Here is a 17507-nt window from a genome sequence, read left to right as displayed (position 1 = left end):
TTCCGATGCAAAAAAATGAACACTAGGATGACCAAGCACTTCTGTGAAAATAACCACTCCCCTGACTCTTTCAAGTGGGTAGTTCTCCAGTCCCCTAAAAATGTCACCAAAACAAAACTATTCACCCTGGAGCAGAGGTGGGTGATGAGACTATCTTCTAATACCGATGGATTGAACGAGGACATCCCGTGGAGCAGCCTTACCAACATTTGACGTGACAGAACTAGCTGTCTCCAATAGACGTTCTATACCTGTTTGGGTCCACCCTCGTTTGAGCTTGTGACGCTTAGACACCATAGCATATTAACACATGTACCTATAGCAGAGGTCTCCAACGAGTAGCTCGGGAGCTACTGGTAGCTCACCAGCACCCTCAAAGTAGCTCTCAGAGGTGAAGCTAAGCCAATCTCAGTCTGTGCACATTAAATAAAGCAGCAATGCTCATTTCAAGACCGTTAGAGTGACGAACAGCTAAATCAATGACAGGGTCTTATGATAACACTCAAACATGCACTGTTGGCTTATGGGGTCTGCCAAATGACCATCTGTATCCACTTGAAATCTAACTAAGTCACAACGAGGTTGACCATGTTAAATGTACTGGTCTATCAGTTGCACCACATGTGCAAACAATGCACCAACAAACAAGAGTGCCAGCAGTTACCAGTGCTGGCCAATCAGACTGTGTGACTGCAGGTACCAGAGTGAAAATGTGTTAGTTGTTAGCATGATTAGCCCAGGAGCTGATAAGAGTAGGTTATGGATCCAGGGTAGAAAAAATTAAGAGCCTTATCTGCATTTATTTATGTGCGTGTCTGACTGACATTGTGACCCTCCCGAATAAACAGTGTTGTTTCTCGCAAGCCACGTCTATAGTCAAGGGTTTTATCTTTGGTGCGATTGTGTCAGTGCATGGCATAATAGTGCCAATAGCATTAATGGCCATCCTTGGTCACCTTTTGTCAAGCTAGACTATACTGGCTACGACAATTTACATATTAAGAGCATGACCAGCATACTTTTAGCCATCTCTGGCAGAATGGTGACAACTGGTATAGGATGGGGACCCTGGATGGTCTGGCATCCAACCTTAGCATAGTGGTAGCTTTGGGATAATTGTGGTTTTAATATTAGCATAACACAGGCATTCTTTGAGTTATGGTGACCACTTATGGTCTATGATTGTAATACTGGAGTATTTGAAGCTTAATCTGTCCATGTGAGGAATTTTTACATGGTAGTGCTCGATGAAAATGATGTAATTATGTTTGGGCACTTTATATTTTTTTTTTATTTTAAATGAAAACTGTTTTTTGAAGACAATATTTTTATTTTTTCTGAAAAAGGTTTTTTTCTGAAAAATTGAGTTTGCTTGCCAAAAAGAGAGAGGTGGTATTTGATGGGAAAGTGCATTTTTAATAACTAATATGCTAACAAAGACAAAATATTGCAATTCTAAAACGCATTAAATTTGATAGCCTATTGACAGTAGAGTGTGAGTTGAGGAGTCTTACTGCTATGGTTATGTCCTTGGTGCCAAAAGGCATGTCAAGATTCGAATTTTAATTCATTACTCGGTGGAGGCTTTTAATATGAATTAACATTTTCCTGGCATTTCAATTGGTCACCTTGCCTGGAATGCTTATTGGTCACTATTGGTAGTCCTGTTTATGGCGGACATAGTGTAATATGAACACGTTTTGTCACTATATTACAGAGATAAAATATGCTAGTAGCTCTGCAAGTCTTCCCTTGAGCAGAAGTAGCTCTCACAAAAGAAAAGGTTGGAGACCCCTGACCTATAGGCATCCTCTGATATATTCATGTCAGTTTCCCAAACATGCGAGTTGGCAACACAATGATTACTTTACATCAGGTACCTATAGATATCCTATGATACATTCATGTTAGTTTCACTAACATTCGAGTTGGCAACGCAACACATGCGAGTTGGCAACACAATGATTACATTACATCAGATGCCAACAATACGCATTTGTCATATATATATATATTTTTTCGGCTCGAATCGTGGAGTCACGTCCATACCAAGCATTCCGGACTGACACAACATCACAAGGTTACCACAGCAACCCCCAGCTCTAGCAACCAATAAGGGCTCCTCACGTAACACTGTTGTTGTTACATGTGACTCCGCGTCATCACTTTCTGTTGTGTACGCGGCACGTCCTGCTGCACGCCCACATCCATCTCTCTTCCTCTACCGGAAGTAAACTTCGCACACTAGTCTTTCCGCCAGCACCCCTCTGACGTACCAATTGGCACGCGGATCCGATTGGCTGGTTTACGCTTGATAATCCCTCCGGGAGTTCTGAGATTCGTCCCCCGAGTCGGCGTGGATCAAGGGTAGGTGGATAGGCGTCCTGTACTACGGACTTCTGTAAGTATTCTCTCGTGGGTCCCAGTGCCTGGGTCCTCATCTTGTGCGGATTTCCATGCTATATGATTGAGCTACTAAGTGAACAGCTCTCAATTCTATCTTCTTGCGGCTGCACTTTCTGCCCTCCCCTCCGGTCGCCGCTTTTTGTACCATTAGGACACTGTACTATCCGGTGTCTGCCCCCAGCGCCAGCTCGTTGGATCTCGCAGCCCTGCAGTTAAGGGTGAGTGGTTGAACCAAATTAACTGATATCTCTGCCCTGATGCCACTAAATACCTCCCGCATCCGGCGTTCTTAAATTTCTGCCATAGCACCAGTCACAGTGGGAATTGGTCATTTTTAAATACTCTCGTTTTAGTCCACTTCTAAAGGGTGTTCACAACTAGTACCACCTTATAGCTGAACACTTGGCAATAGTGAAACTGCATGACAACTGATTATCGTAGTTGTTAAGAGATAAGATCTATAATGTTTGTTGCAATGCGATTGTTATTTACATGTATGTTTGTGTCCCTGTACTTTTCTCTTTCAGGCATTGTACCTAACCTGCACTAGTCACCACTTATTAGGGTGCTGTATGTGTGGTAAGTGCCACAGTAGCCACTACCACTACCAATAAGTGTGTGAATCACCTGGTCCTGAAGAATTGCGGTTACTTTACTTATGCAAGAAACATGTTGACCATCTATGACCACAGCGTAATACAGTCAATCTAACTGTAATATTACGCACTCTATTGTTTTTATTATAAGAGTGGGACCCCCGTCATTTAATAAACACTATTCAGGTTCCCCACTACTTATTTTTAATACACTCCCTTCACCACACACTTTCTCACTTGAAGGCCCTCACCTGCATTCACCCACCGGCAACTATGGAATAAAGATCTCCACTAAAAGGCGCCATTGGGGTCGCCGATCGGGGATTGCAGCGCCGCCCCGATTCGGAGCAGACCCGATGATGACACTTAACATCTGGGCCACATGCTGACGACATATGACAGCTAGTCTGCCGGGTGTGTGAGGGTCTTTTTCCTAAAGGAGGATTCTCCTCCTGACCTCGGGGACACATTTTTCTCTTTACTCACCAATAATTATCTCTAGGAACAGCATACTTTCTTATTTATTCGAGTGTATCTGGGCTATGTATGCTGGACCTGTCATAAACAGCCCCTGTTCCTCCTCTTTTTAAGTACTGCAAGATTTAGCCTGGTTTTCCGACAGATGTGGAGAGGAGGCAGGCCTCCTCTTAGCAGATGTAGGTGTTGAAACAAGTTGCAAGCTTTCTCTGCAGTTAATGTGGTGACCCCATTGGCAGATAATAGGAGGGCACAGGTTCTCTGGGACAAAGAGCGGGATTTCAGTTTTTTCACCCTTGAGGCTAATCACGTTTTGCTATTTTCAGTGTTTTGCCATTGATAAGCAATGTGCCAAATTAGAAAGTTCCTTTGATTCGTCTTCTGACTTGAGATAGAGCTGGGTTTCATCCAGCTACATGTGGTAGCAAATCTTGTGTGTGTATTGAGAATGAGGGTCACCAAAGCCATAAATGAAAAGAAATGGGTGATAGGGCCACATTGTGAGCTTCAGCCATTTGACATAGGCTGTTTTTGGAGATAAAATTACACAGGTTAACTTGGTAATAAGATTTGTTTTATGGAATTTACCCAGGTATTTTGACCTATGCTCCCGATATCTTGTCTTCTCATACGCCCTTCATACCCCAGTGCTCTGAGATGGCCGCTTGTGGTTTCAGTCCTTTAGAAATATACTCTAAATGACAAAAAATAAATGACATTGTCACTGCATCAATGGTGACATTGAAGTCTAATAGTGTAGGGGCACAGAGATATTATGTTGGTCACCAGCGCGGAGAAATTCTTCCCTAATTATAAAGTTTTTTGTCATAGTTCCACTGAAAGGTCTAAATTTTGCATGGAATTTATATAGCAAGTAATTGGCTTCAAAGTCCAAGATTAAATAACCAAATGACCTCTATTCGCAGTACATTTGTAATTTAACCCAAATGTTGTTCAATAGCTAGGCTAGGTGTCTATATTAAGGATTTCCTTGACATGATGATAACAATATGTCTCTAGTGAGATGAAAAGGTTAACTGCCATGAATTTGATATGGGATGGGTAGAACGCGTTGTTTTAAGCTATAGCTCATTTGCAGTGTACATGAGTTATGATGGTCCTGCGGATTGATGTTGTAGAAGACACTGAAACGTCAACGTCTACAGGATGCTGCGTATGTAATCTAGACTCGTCTTGCCAGCCTTGTTGTTGATTTTTGTTTTATAAGCTCTTTGTTTTCTGGTCAGTCTTTTTATTTTTTTATTTTTTTTATTTATAATGTAAGTCTAATTTTTTCATTACCTATGTTTCTTTATGAGACTCCTAAAATGTTCTGTAAATATGATTATGAATTGTGTTTAGCATTGGTACTTTTTCTATTAAATACATTTGGAATATAATGTTTGCATTGGTTAAAATAGCTGTATATTTTTGGATATTTGTGTAGCACCTGTTCTCTATGTAATGTGGTTTATTTGAAACGTTATCATTTAATGTGGCCATGCCACTTTTATTGGGAACTGTCTGTTTCGAAGAGACTCTTTTTATTGTATTTCATCAGTACTGGAAACTGCTGTGTGGACTTTGTCATTGTAATCGCAACAGACCGCATTCACACACTTTTCTGCACTACGCAACCATGTCATGTGTCCACTGTAACGTATGTTCTTCTACTTAAGATATACGTAAGCAGCTACGGGTTGCCTTGAGTGCAATGAACACAAAATAAACATAAGCATGAACATTTTAGAAATGTACACCAGGGAAGTTACAAGAATTGTGTTTTGATAAAATGTCTGAAACTTGTAATTGTATATTTAGTCATTAGACATGTTTCTAACCACAGAGCATCCCAATTTAAAGAGCACATAATCCTTTTTATTTTTCGACTCCTTATACTTTGTATCCAGGATAAAAGCATGTGCAAATAGTGACTAGAGGACCTTTGGTCCACTGATTACAAGCGCCCTGCCTCACTGTGAATCGGACAAACTCACAAGATTACGAAAAAAACAAATACGCACGGACCTTCACGGACATTTTTTATTACAACACCTAAAGGAAGGCACTATTCCATCGGGGCTTCAGATACGGAACATTCCGGTGGTTTTTATTGACGATCCAATCTATAAGAAAGGATATAGCTGCATAGAGACGAAATGCAGCAGGGACCTCATGGTCCTAACGGTGGAGACAGCTCATAGACTATCGTTGATACAACTACAAGAGATCGCTGACCTGGAAACTGAAATCAAAAACAACCCTAATCTAACGGATGCAAAAGCCCTATTAGAAAAGGTTGAGAAAGAAATTTTGGAGTTTAAAGACTACACGGTAATCCAAAAAAGTAACAAATTTGAGTTGGACAAAAAGAATTTTTCGTTGGAGTCCACTTATCCCTACTTGAACAAAGACTTTTATACTACCAACGATTCAAGAAATTACCTTCAAAACTATCAAGGACGATCACGGAAGAGATTCATTAATTTCTCAGAATCATCATCATCATCAAGTGAGACCACAGATACAACGACTAGGGCTAATCAGAACCAAAGGGGAAACCAACAAAATCAGGACCCGCAAACATCGAATCAGGAGGCGCGTTTTTTAGGCCGAGGCCAACGACAAGGCAGAGGACGGTTGCGATATTCCCAACCATGGGAAATGAGGACACGCCGCCAATATTACAGGAGCTAGCTTCATCGCCAATTTTCAACCTGTCTGATAAAATCCTCACAGGCGCGGAAATTTCCATTTTACAAAAAGGACTTAGCTTTGTTCCTTCCAGAACAACAGACTTTGTAAAAATGAAGCTCGAAACCATTGAGTTCTGTCGTAAAATCCGTCTTAAAACGTTCTTTTCGGATACAACGGAAGCAGTCACGGCAGAAATAACTGGACTAAAAAGGAAATCTACCTTTTGTCCAATAGGACCCAAGGTCCCCAAAGAAATTACCACTTTTGAGAGAACCATCTTATCTGGAATTCAGGCAATGGAAAGTAAAAAAAGCTTCGTCAAGTTTAACTTAGCCAAACAGGAGAAAGATGCCCTGATTGACCTGCAAAATGATAGATCTATAGTGGTGAAGCAGGCGGACAAAGGTGGGGCAGTTGTCCTATGGGACGTGAATAAATATAAGAAGGAAGTACTACGCCAGTTGGAAGACGTGACTTGCTATCGTAAAATTAAGAAAGATCCAACAAAAGAACTACAAGATCAACTTTTCCATATTATCGAAGAGGGTTTTTCACAAGGTTTCGTAGGCCCCAAAGAACGCCTGTTTCTTAAGAACATAAATCCGAGGATACCGGTCTTTTATGCTTTGCCCAAACTGCATAAAAATGAACTTGACCCCCCAGGACGGCCCATAGTATCTGGGTGTGAATCACTTATTGAGCCAGTGGCTCAATATATTGATTTTTTTCTGAAACCATTTATCAATCAAGTTCCGGCACATTTGAAAGATACCACTGCCTTCCTTAATAGGATAGCATCCGTGCAGTTCAACAAAACTAAACAACTGATGGTTTCATTGGACGTGGTGTCACTTTACACCCAGATTCCTCAGGATCAAGCTTTGGAGGCTTTAGAGTGGTTTTTAGGTCAAAGAGAGCGACCAGTACAAGTTCCAACGGAATTTCTTCTGACTTTGGCTAAGTTTGCACTATCCAAAAATTATTTTTCATTCGATTCACAGTTCTTTTACCAAACAAGAGGCGTGGCGATGGGATGTCCTTTTGCCCCGGAGTTGGCTGTGCTATTTATGGGGTTATATGAAAACAATTTCATATATAACAACAACCCATTTGTTTCAAACATTTCCAACTATATGCGCTATATTGATGATATTTTCCTAATTTGGACTGGCACACAGGAAGCATTGGACGAGTTCGTTGGTTGGCTCAACGAAAGATCTAATGATATCAAATTCAGCAGTGTTTCGTCAAACGAATCGATTACATTTTTGGATGTTAAGGTAGTGGCTTCTGATGGGGAGCTAGAAACCACACTCTTCAGAAAACAGACAGACAGGAATAAGGCATTACATTATACGAGCAACCACCCTCGTAGTCTGAGACAAAATCTACCTTATGGTCAGTTCTTGCGAATCCGCAGGAACTGTACAAAAAAAGAGGAATACTTCATGCATGCCAACAAATTAAGAGATCGCCTTCTTGAGAGGGGATACCCCAAGAAACTACTCAAACACTCTTTGAAGAGAGCTTGGTGGACACCAAGAGAGACATTGTTGGAGCAAAAAACTAGGAACAAGGGCAGTAGACCAGTCTGTGTAACAACATTCTGCCCTAATAGCCACCAACTCCGGAAACTCATCCTAGGCAATTGGCATTTGATTAAGGACCTCCATGAAGAATTTTCTACCCCTCCAATGTTTGCGTATAAGAAGGAGAAAAGTGTAGCCAACTATATAGTCCGGGCTGCTCTACCAAAACAAGAACAGCGGACTTTAAGGAGCATGCTGGATTTACCGCCAGTCGTTGGTCACCACAAATGTGGAACATGCATTTGTTGCGAGCAAACCATAGAGGGTGATGTCTTTTCTTTCAATACAACCCACTGGAAGCATAACACGTTTAGCAATTGTAAAACAAAGAATGTGGTCTATGCAATAACTTGTCCTTGCCCAAAGCTGTATATTGGGAAGACAACCCAGGAGGTCCGACAACGTATCATCCAGCATAAATCAAGGATTAGACGACGAGTGGAAAATGCCCCATTAGTCAACCACTGGGCCACAATGACACACAGTGAGGTGGATTTGAAATGGACAGTGTTGTCCAAGATTGAAAGGGACCCGCGTGGAGGCGATTTTGAAGGCCAATTAAGCCAACGTGAGGCACTACTCATTATGAAATTCAACACGGCGATTAACGGCCTGAATGAAGTAGCAGAGATATTCAGACCATTTGTCTAATTAGAGAACAACATTGTCTAGTTGTAACCACTGTTGTTCCTGTTCGTCCTGCTGTTCCAATATAACAAACAATGCACGGATTTCCTGTCAACTGAGTGCGTTTCTAATTGTTTGCTGACAGTGCCGATTGGTTTGCAGCCACCCTGACCCCTTTTGGAATGCCTTCCGCTGTTTGACACGTTAGAAATTATTTCTGCGTATACTCAAACACATATCATAAATAACCCCCCTTAAAACCCTCAAAAGAGTGAAATTCAAACCACATTGCCCAGCAGCCACCTGGCTTGTGTGTGGACAACTACGCGATTTCACTACCGTTTGATTAAAGAGCCCATACTCTTTAGTTTTCCAAGCATTCTTGCAAGTCCGCGCCATTTTTTCTATATTTACCTCGAAGGCTGCCAAGTAAAACTACATCTACCAGCAATCTCCTGGCCTCCGGTAGTTTGTTTTGGTTTAAATCGTCATCATTTCCCATAATGCTAAATGTACCTCACCAATGGATTGACACGTACATGGAGCGACGAGAGGTGAACTCCCGGTAAGCTCTCTGGCGAAAAAGGAAAGAATACTATGGGCACGGAAGCATAGAGGACTTCAGTATGGATTGTTAAGTTGACTTTGCGACGACTTATACCGCTTTGTTTATTTTTAGAACCCGGCGCGGGCACCCCATGTGAAGCGAACAAACGAACTCACTTAGGTAAGCTTTTCCCTTCGCAAGGCAGGTTTAGTTTCGGCATTTGAACGTGAATGACGTTAGTAATCGTAGCTCATTTTCTTGATTTTAGAAAAGCTAGTATCAAACAAGCATTGTTAGCCGGAAAAGAGGGCACGATCCCCTGATCCGGTAAGTGGAGCTAGTACCATATTTTTGTCCAAAAGTCTGTTGTTTGTCCTGTGCTGTATGTATAGCCTGATATAGTCAAGTAGGAAACGATAATGCAAATGGTTTTTTGTTTAGGTTCCTCATCGTTTGGAACGAGTTGGATATATTTCAGGCAGATAGATCTCCTATTCCAAGGTGGGTGATGTGAGGTCTTTGTGGTGCATTGTAGAAATTCTGAGTTGCAGTATAATACCTAAAACGTATTTTTTCATTGTTTATTGCAGAAATTGGTTGGTCCTGAGGAGAACCCAAAATATAGTGGTTCGAAACGCGTCGACCAGTTTGGTCCTTGTGTCGCACCGTTCATAAGATATTTTTGCTCTTCTTGTGTGTTTCAAAAATAATCTGTAACTTTATTGTTTCAACGGAAAAGACAGAACGTTTTTTTGTTGTTCAAATTGAGTTGTAATCAATTTACCAGAGAAGAAAGGTTGCTACAAGGACCTAGTCTTTTAGAGTGTGTGTATTGTTTGGTGTATGCATGAGTATAGTGGCCATGATTGTTTGAGGAGTGTATATATGTTTGTTTTAGTCACTTAGGGGATCATTAATAATATGTTGATGTATTATATGTTATGTCAGATAGGGATTTGTACATAAGATCTATGCGCAATGAAGCAATGTTATAGCGCAAAATTATCTTGAAATGTGAAATTAATTAAAAACATTTCCGTCAACTAATAAGGAAATTCATAAAACCCTCCTCTCATGTTTCATTTCTTAGTAGGAGTTATTAAAGCATTAGGTTGAGTTAGTCTCAGCTTGAACTTTTTGTTCTGTTTTTCTACTCACTGTGAATCCAGGCCTATATTATGTGTGCACTGAGGCCAATTTACCAAATTGCCGGCAGGAGCGGAAGTGACATATCCTTCACCCTTAGATCCTGAATGATATCCCACAGTTGAACCATTCCCTCACTCTATCCCCTCAAAAGTCTCCTATTTGCTGTTAAGAAGCTTGGGGAATGACAATAAAGTGTTCCCTCTCTTCTAGCCCTGCTTACCTTGTGTCCTCCACCGCCTTCCAGACCTCTGACACCAGGAGTAGTATAGGTTGTGCGAGATGTACCTACCTATTACTTACGTCATCACCTGATGGGATGTGCACCTTGCTATGAGACCAAGCGGTGGAGTACTGGCCAGAGCATGGATGGTGTATGCTGTGTGGCATAGACAGGAAACAGACTCGCCAAGTCCCTTGTCCTGCGGAGTGCAGGCAGTGCTTAGCTCTGCTGCGGAGCAGGCACAACCACGTAAGCAGGCAGCTTCTGTGTGTGCAGGAAGCATGCCTTTTTGGCATCAACAACTGCTTTCTGTTCTCCTCTGGGAGCAGGTAGGATCACCCCACACACAAAATGGAGATCCTCTGAACCCTTCCAGTTACCCCAAGTAGCAGAGCATTGCGATGGAATCGTTTGTTAAACAATGTAGTTTATTTGGGGGTTACATCGGGACTAGTAATCCAGAAGCGAACTGTTTCTGAGCTAACTATGTAAAATGTTTTAGGATTGATGGGCCTTTTATATATGGGTCTATTTCGGTCTACGGAATAAACTAATCAGAGGTAATGTTGAGGCTCAAAATGAACTGTTAGTGGAACATTTGGGTAAAATAATGTAGTATTTTACAAATGCCTATGGATAATTGTTTGGAGTTAAGGCAGAAGATTTGGAAAATCTGTATATCACAGTTGTAAGTGGGTTTGCCGTTCTTGTGACAATATTGTATTTTTATGTTCTGATTTGGAGCATTGGTATCTAATTGAATTCATCATTGACGGACGTGATACTTAAGGGCCGATTAGTGGTGCTGGGACCGGCCGCCAGTGGTGCGGCGATCCCGCACCTGCAATTAGGATGCCACCGTGGCGATGGCATCCTCTATTCCCAGCATTGTGGTGGGCGGTGCTCACAGCACCGCCCACCACAATGCTGGGAATGCACTGTGTGCATTGTCATGCACACAGTGCATTCCCATGCACAAGGTGACAGGCACCGCGCGGTGCCTGCCACCTTGTCCATGACAATGTAGCGGGGTACCATAGGTACCCCCCATGTGCACCCCCCTCCCAATATCCTGGGGACCCGCAACGGGCCCCCGACAGCAAAATCTGCATGCCTTGCCGCCACGGAAAGGCTGCTTCCTGCACCCATGCTAATATGGATGGCGGTGTCTAGCAGACACCGCCACCATATCTAGCCCCGACCGGCGGAAAAACCGGCAGACGGTCTTTCCGTCCGCTGGGGTCCCCCCTCGCCATACTAATATGGCGGGGGGGAAATGGGTGGCGGGCGGAGGGAAATGTAGGGCGAATCGCCACCTCCATGCGGGCGGTGGCGATCCGCCCTACATCGTAATCAGCCCCTTAGTTTGCATTGTGTGGGTAGATCAGCTGGCCTAGGGTCATTTGAGGTCAGGCTTGGTGTTGGTGCTGTTTGACCCTGTGGAAGATTTGGGCACTCTGCTCTTAATGATGGTCTACACTTATGCTAATAGAGATATTATTTCCAAAAGACCATAATCAGAGACCCTCTTAAGCCATGACCACACTTTGGTAATGCAGTGTGTGCAGACCTGCCTGCCAATCAAATCCTTGATAAACAGAGCCCTCAGAATATAGTTGCCACCAGCTTTGCAACCTGAGCCAAAGAGAACTCAGCAAGCCCTCCAGCAAGGCACTTCATTGGCACTGGCTCATGTGTAGTCGTATTAGTTTCAAGATTCTGTGTGCGATACCCAGCGCCTATTGGAACCAGGCTTTATCCTCATTAGGTTTCGGTAGTCCAATATCAAACGAGGAGGTGCCTGCGATCAAGCACTGATTTCAAGATATAAGACAGTCATGCGAGAGTTGCAATGTGAGGTTTCTCTCTAGGTAATGTGTCCTTACCTGGAATGCCCAGAGCCCCCAACTAGTAGAAGGATCAGACATATTGAAGTTCAGAATGTTCCTAAAAACTCTTTAAGCAAATTTGCATGATTGAATGATAATGTAACCTCACACTTTGCAGCTTTTCTCCAGTTATTGGATTTTTCTTTACCACCTCTTCTTTCCGTTCATGCAGTCTCTTCGATCAGGAGTAGCTGCTTGTAGTAGCTTCGGGGCAGCATAATTATTATCTAAATATAAAATAACATGACAAAAGGACTTGTCACTTCTTGGCAGTTTAATAGATTTTTTCAGGATACATAAAAATTGCAGAAGTAGATTGCGATGACAAACATGGCCTCTTCTCAGATGGCTGTGCTAAATTGTGTCTGCCTCGCTACTGACCGATCATGCGTCTTCTTTCCAGCCTCTTGGAGCACTCTACCTTCCAGGAGTAGACAATATACCGTGAATAGTAAAGTTCTGTTATCCATAATTTCTGAGTGGTGTGTTTCCTTCTTCTTTAGGTGACCCCTGGCATGGAGAACAAAGAAGGGGAGCTGTTAATCAAGGGTCCATCCGTATTCAGGGAATACTGGAACAAGCCTCAAGAAACCAAAGATGCCTTCACTCCCGATGGCTGGTTCCGAACAGGTAGGTTCTAGAATGGTTTATATATCTGTTGTCTTTATGTTATGTTAATTGGATTTATAGAGCGCAGCGATTACCCTGGGGTGTCCTGGCGCTATGCACTGCCTGTAAGTTAGCGGAGAAATATGGTCAATGAGTGAACAGCCAAGGCTTCAGTCCCTTTCTCAAGGAAAGGAGATCTGCAGCATTCCACAGGTGGAACGGCAGGTCGTTCCAAGCCTTGGATGTGCATGCGATAAAACTCCTGCCTCCCCAACTGGCTTTTTTAAATGTAGGGATTTGGACATTTTTTGCTCCTGTGGACCGAAGAGTCCTACCAGGAACATACCATTGAAACCTTTGCCTCAAATGGTCAGGGCCTATTCCGTTAAGGGCTTTGAAGGCCATGCACAGGGCCTTAAAACGTACCCTGTGTTTCACAGGAAGCCAGTGTAGCTGAATTAATTATTTTGTAACAGTGAAGTTGCTTATTGGGACGGGACATTGGGAATTACCTAGTCAACTGCACTGACATAGATGACACTACTCCATTAGACATTATTCTAAAAAATGACAGCAAGAGAGAGCATTGGTCCCTTATATTGATGATTGTTGTATGGAGCTATGCAGAATGCCATATAGAGGGTTGTGGGCCAATGGTGACAAGTCGTTTCTGAGTTCGAAGTGGTTTTCAGTGAGTGGTGAGGCTTGACGTCTTATATGGAAGCTGCTGAACCTGGGCTGTGATGATTGGTATATTAGGAAGGAAGCTGAGTTTTATGATATCAGTGTCATCAAGAACATTGTGGTTCTCAGCAGAGGTTGATTGAAACCCATTCTAAGGAACACCAAGGTGGTGCATTCTTTCGGTTCTGTTCCACATCAAGGGGACCCGGAGCAGGGGACAGCAGATCCCTCCCCATCTGTCCACGGTATATCTTAGTGCAGGCTGCATTTATTGTTAAATGTCACCACAGGGGTCCAGTGATGCCAGCAGCAGAGTCAGTGTGTCATCAATAAAAGTCATGATTCGGAGGAGAGAGTATGTATGTGTCTGTGCACAGAACATATGTGGACAGTCGCGTGTGTATGTGTATAGTGTGTGTTTAGCAAGTTCCTTGCTCCAGACTACAATATGTACAGCCTGCAGAAGCCTTTCTGTCTTCTGATGGCATACAATGTTCTGCGGTGTGTGGTGGATACAGAGAATCTCACCTGCCCCAGGCTTGTTTCTTCACTGACTAAAGGTGCCGAACTGCAAACTATATGTAGGCTACATTATGAACACCATGCATAGGTAGTGCTGTCTTGTGATATTGACGGTGTATATATGTACATAGAGGTGTCTCATAGAGGTGTCTCCTGGTCAAAAGTTCTACACTGCATGCATATATAGAGCTGTACCCTGAGTTATGTTTTGCAAGGTATGTATATGCGGAGCTGTCTCCAGATCTCAGACTACGTTCTGCACAGCTTTTATAAGCCAAGCTGCTTCCTCATGGCATACTGTCTTTTGTGGTGCATGGAAACAGAGGGTGTCACCAGTCCCAGGGCTTGTTCTTCACTGCCTAAATATGCACCGCTGTTTCTTGGTGCCATGGTATTTGGTGCTGTACTGTGATACTGGCAGTGTTCTGCACAGCCTTGAAAGTCAGTGATATTGCCTGGTCATAGCTATCTAATCCTTAGCATGTACCCACGAAGGTATCTCACGGTGAAAGGTTCTACACTGTGTGGGTACACAAAGCTGTTTTCCGAGCTGTGTTCTGAATTGTGCTTATAAGCAGAGCTGCACCTGGTCCCGGCTACCTTTTGCTTTGTTTCCTGGTCTCAAGCAGGCTTGCATCTGTAGAGTTACCCCATAGGTCGAGGTTGTCTGCTTCACTGCCTTTATGGATAGAGCTGTTTCCAGAGGTGTGTTTCCACAGTTTGTGTTTAAGCACCGCTGTTTCCTGTCTTAGGCTGTGTCTGCTGCCTGCTATATAGAAGTCCATCCTGGGCTGTAGTTGTCTTGGGCACTGACAATGTGTGTGTATGTGGAGCTTCTTCCTGGCCCATTCCTGTGTTCTGCACTGCGTACAAGAGTAGCTGCGCCTCCCGTGTGTGCTCTGGACCCTATGCTTAAGTAGGTAGGCCCCATAGTCCCTGTTATCTGCATGCCAGTGTTCTGGTCTGTGCCTGTGCTCAGCATGTTTCCATAAAGAGGGCTGTCTTCTGGTCCATGCCTGTGATCTGCGTGCATGCAGAGAGCGTTCTTATGGCCCCTGCCTGTGATCTGCATTCATGCAGAGAGCTGTCTCCTTACCCCTGCCTGTAACCTGCTTGAATACAGAGAGTGTTCTTATGGTCCCTGCCTGTGATCTGCATTCATGCAGAGAGCTGTCTCCTTACCCCTGCCTGTAACCTGCTTGAATACAGAGTGTGTTCTTATGGTCCCTGCCTGTGATCTGCATTCATGCAGAGAGCTGTCTCCTTACCCCTGCCTGTAACCTGCTTGAATACAGAGAGTGTTCTCATGGTCCCTGCCTGTGATCTGCTTGTGCACAGAGAGCTGTCTCCTAATCCCTGTCTGTGATCTGCTTGAACACAGAGACCTGTCTTCTGGTCTCTGCCTGTGATCTGCTTGCACACAGAGAGTTGTCTTCTGGTCTCTGCCTGTGATCTGCATGTGTGCAGGGAGCTGTCTTCTGGTCCCTGTCTGTGATCTGCCTGCACACAGAGAGTTGTCTTCTGGTCTCTGCCTGTGATCTGCATGTGCGCAGGGAGCTGTCTTCTGGTCCCTGTCTGTGATCTGCTTGCACACAGAGAGCGGTCTTCTGGTCTCTGCCTGTGATCTGCGTGTGCACAGTCTTCTGGTCCCTGTCTGTGATCTGCTTGCACACAGAGAGTTGTCTTCTGGTCTCTGCCTGTGATCTGCATGTGCGCAGGGAGTCTTCTGGTCCCTGTCTGTGATCTGCCTGCACACAGAGAGCTGTCTTCTGGTCTGTGCCTGTGATCTGCATGTGCGCAGGGAGCTGTCTTCTGGTCCCTGTCTGTGATCTGCTTGCACACAGAGACCTGTCTTCTGGTCTCTGCCTGTATTCTGCTTGCACACAGAGAGTTGTCTTCTGGTCTCTGCCTGTGATCTGCCTGCACACAGAGAGCTGTGTTCTGATCTCTCCCTGTGATCTGCTTGTGTGCAGAGACTTGTCTTCTGGTCCCTGTCTGTGATATGCTTGCACACAGAGGGCTGTTGCCTCTTCCCTGCCTGTGATCTGCTTACATACTGACAACTTTCTGGTCTCTGCTTGTGATCTGCTTGCACACAGAGCTGTCTCCTGGACCCTGCCTGGGATCTGCCTGCATACAGACAGATGTCTTCTGATCACTGCATGTGATCTGCTTGCATGCGGAGAGCTGTCTCGGCCTGCATTGTGTGCATGCGTGCTTCCAGGAGCCTCCTGACCCTACTTGACTTTCCACTGTTATTTCAGACCTTAGTGTCCATCTACACCAGCAGGGTTTACAAACCACAGATCGTTTTGCTAGAGTATCAGCCAAATGACCTCATTCTTCTCTTTTCTTAGACTTTCCTCTTATTCCCCAGCTCTCTTTGATGTCTAGCTCACATCTTCTTTCACCCCCTATTGTTGCTCTGGACTCTTGGCAGAGCTCGGGTACCCGGATGAAGCTCATTCAGATCCACAGATTTCATGGCAGCTCGCCCCTTTATTTAATAGACTCTTCTCCTCGCCACGCGGCGCTGTGCTACCTTTAAAGGGGTTTCCATAAAACCTTATAAAGATCCCCTGGGGCCAGCGGCCAGATCCCCTGTCACCGATATCCATTAATCCTCTCAGCAACAGGTGGCACAACACATGCTTCCCCTTCATGGCTGGCTGCGCCCGGTGCTCTCCCAGAGCCCGGAATAGAAGGATCAGAGTTTGTACCTCTGCCTCCCAGCCCGCCCTGGAGCAGGAGGCATCCTCTCTCCTTCCCGCTAGGCCCATGAAAGCAAAGGCATTTTGAATAAATATGTAAAACAGTCGCCCGCTCAAAGAAAAATAATAATAATAACTAAATTATAAAAGCTGACGCAACCATTTTATAATAAATATAAAAAATACTGATGCAGTATTCAACTAAAGAGCTTCCTTCTTGATGGTAATTTTCATACCGCAAGTATTGAAAGAGCGCGTAGGTTCTACTTTGTGCTGGAGATGGAAAGAGCAAGGCAGTTCTGTCTGTGGGGCAGGGCCTTCCACTAAGTGTACACTCTCCCGTTTGTGAAACACGTCATCGTGCCGCGCAGGAAGTGCCCATCGCTGTAGATAGACGGCTGGACCAGCCACAGGGTGCCTTTAGCCCAGAGCCTCAATCTGCCGCTCGAGTCCTCTGTGTGCTCGGGTTATATTTCCTCCAGTGCGGGGTGCTCCGAGGCCGTCTGCTGTCGCTTCCTGGTGTCGGCGGAGGGCCTGGCCTCGCTGCCCTGGAGCTGTTCATCACCGCATTTGGAGTGCGGGATTTCGCCTCTGTGACGCCTCCTCCTGGAATACGGAACACCGAGCTTTAAAGTGCGCGCAAACGCCGAGACTGGTAATTTCACTTTGCACCTTCCAAGGCGCACCTGCCATCCACCTTTTCATGACTCCTTAGGTATTTGGGGCTGGATTCGACGTTCTGGAACTCTTACTGTGGGGTCTCCAGATGGGGGGTCCCCTGTCA

General features: G+C 44.3%; 1 protein-coding gene across 1 annotated transcript in view; it reads left to right on the top strand.

Moving 5' to 3' along the window:
* ACSF3 (acyl-CoA synthetase family member 3) overlaps positions 1 to 17507 on the top strand; it is a 501265-nt gene that overhangs the window by 218047 nt on the left and 265711 nt on the right. The window contains exon 7 of the mRNA XM_085636907.1: positions 12701 to 12827. Within this exon, the coding sequence (XP_085493033.1) occupies positions 12701 to 12827 (127 nt within the window). The remainder of the gene's footprint in view (positions 1 to 12700; positions 12828 to 17507) is intronic.

This window comes from Triturus cristatus, chromosome 12, assembly GCF_964204655.1.
Source record: "Triturus cristatus chromosome 12, aTriCri1.1, whole genome shotgun sequence".
Classification (NCBI taxonomy): domain Eukaryota; kingdom Metazoa; phylum Chordata; class Amphibia; order Caudata; family Salamandridae; genus Triturus; species Triturus cristatus.
The sequence above is the reverse complement of the archived record's forward strand: the minus strand, read 5'-3'. Positions and strand labels throughout refer to the sequence as shown.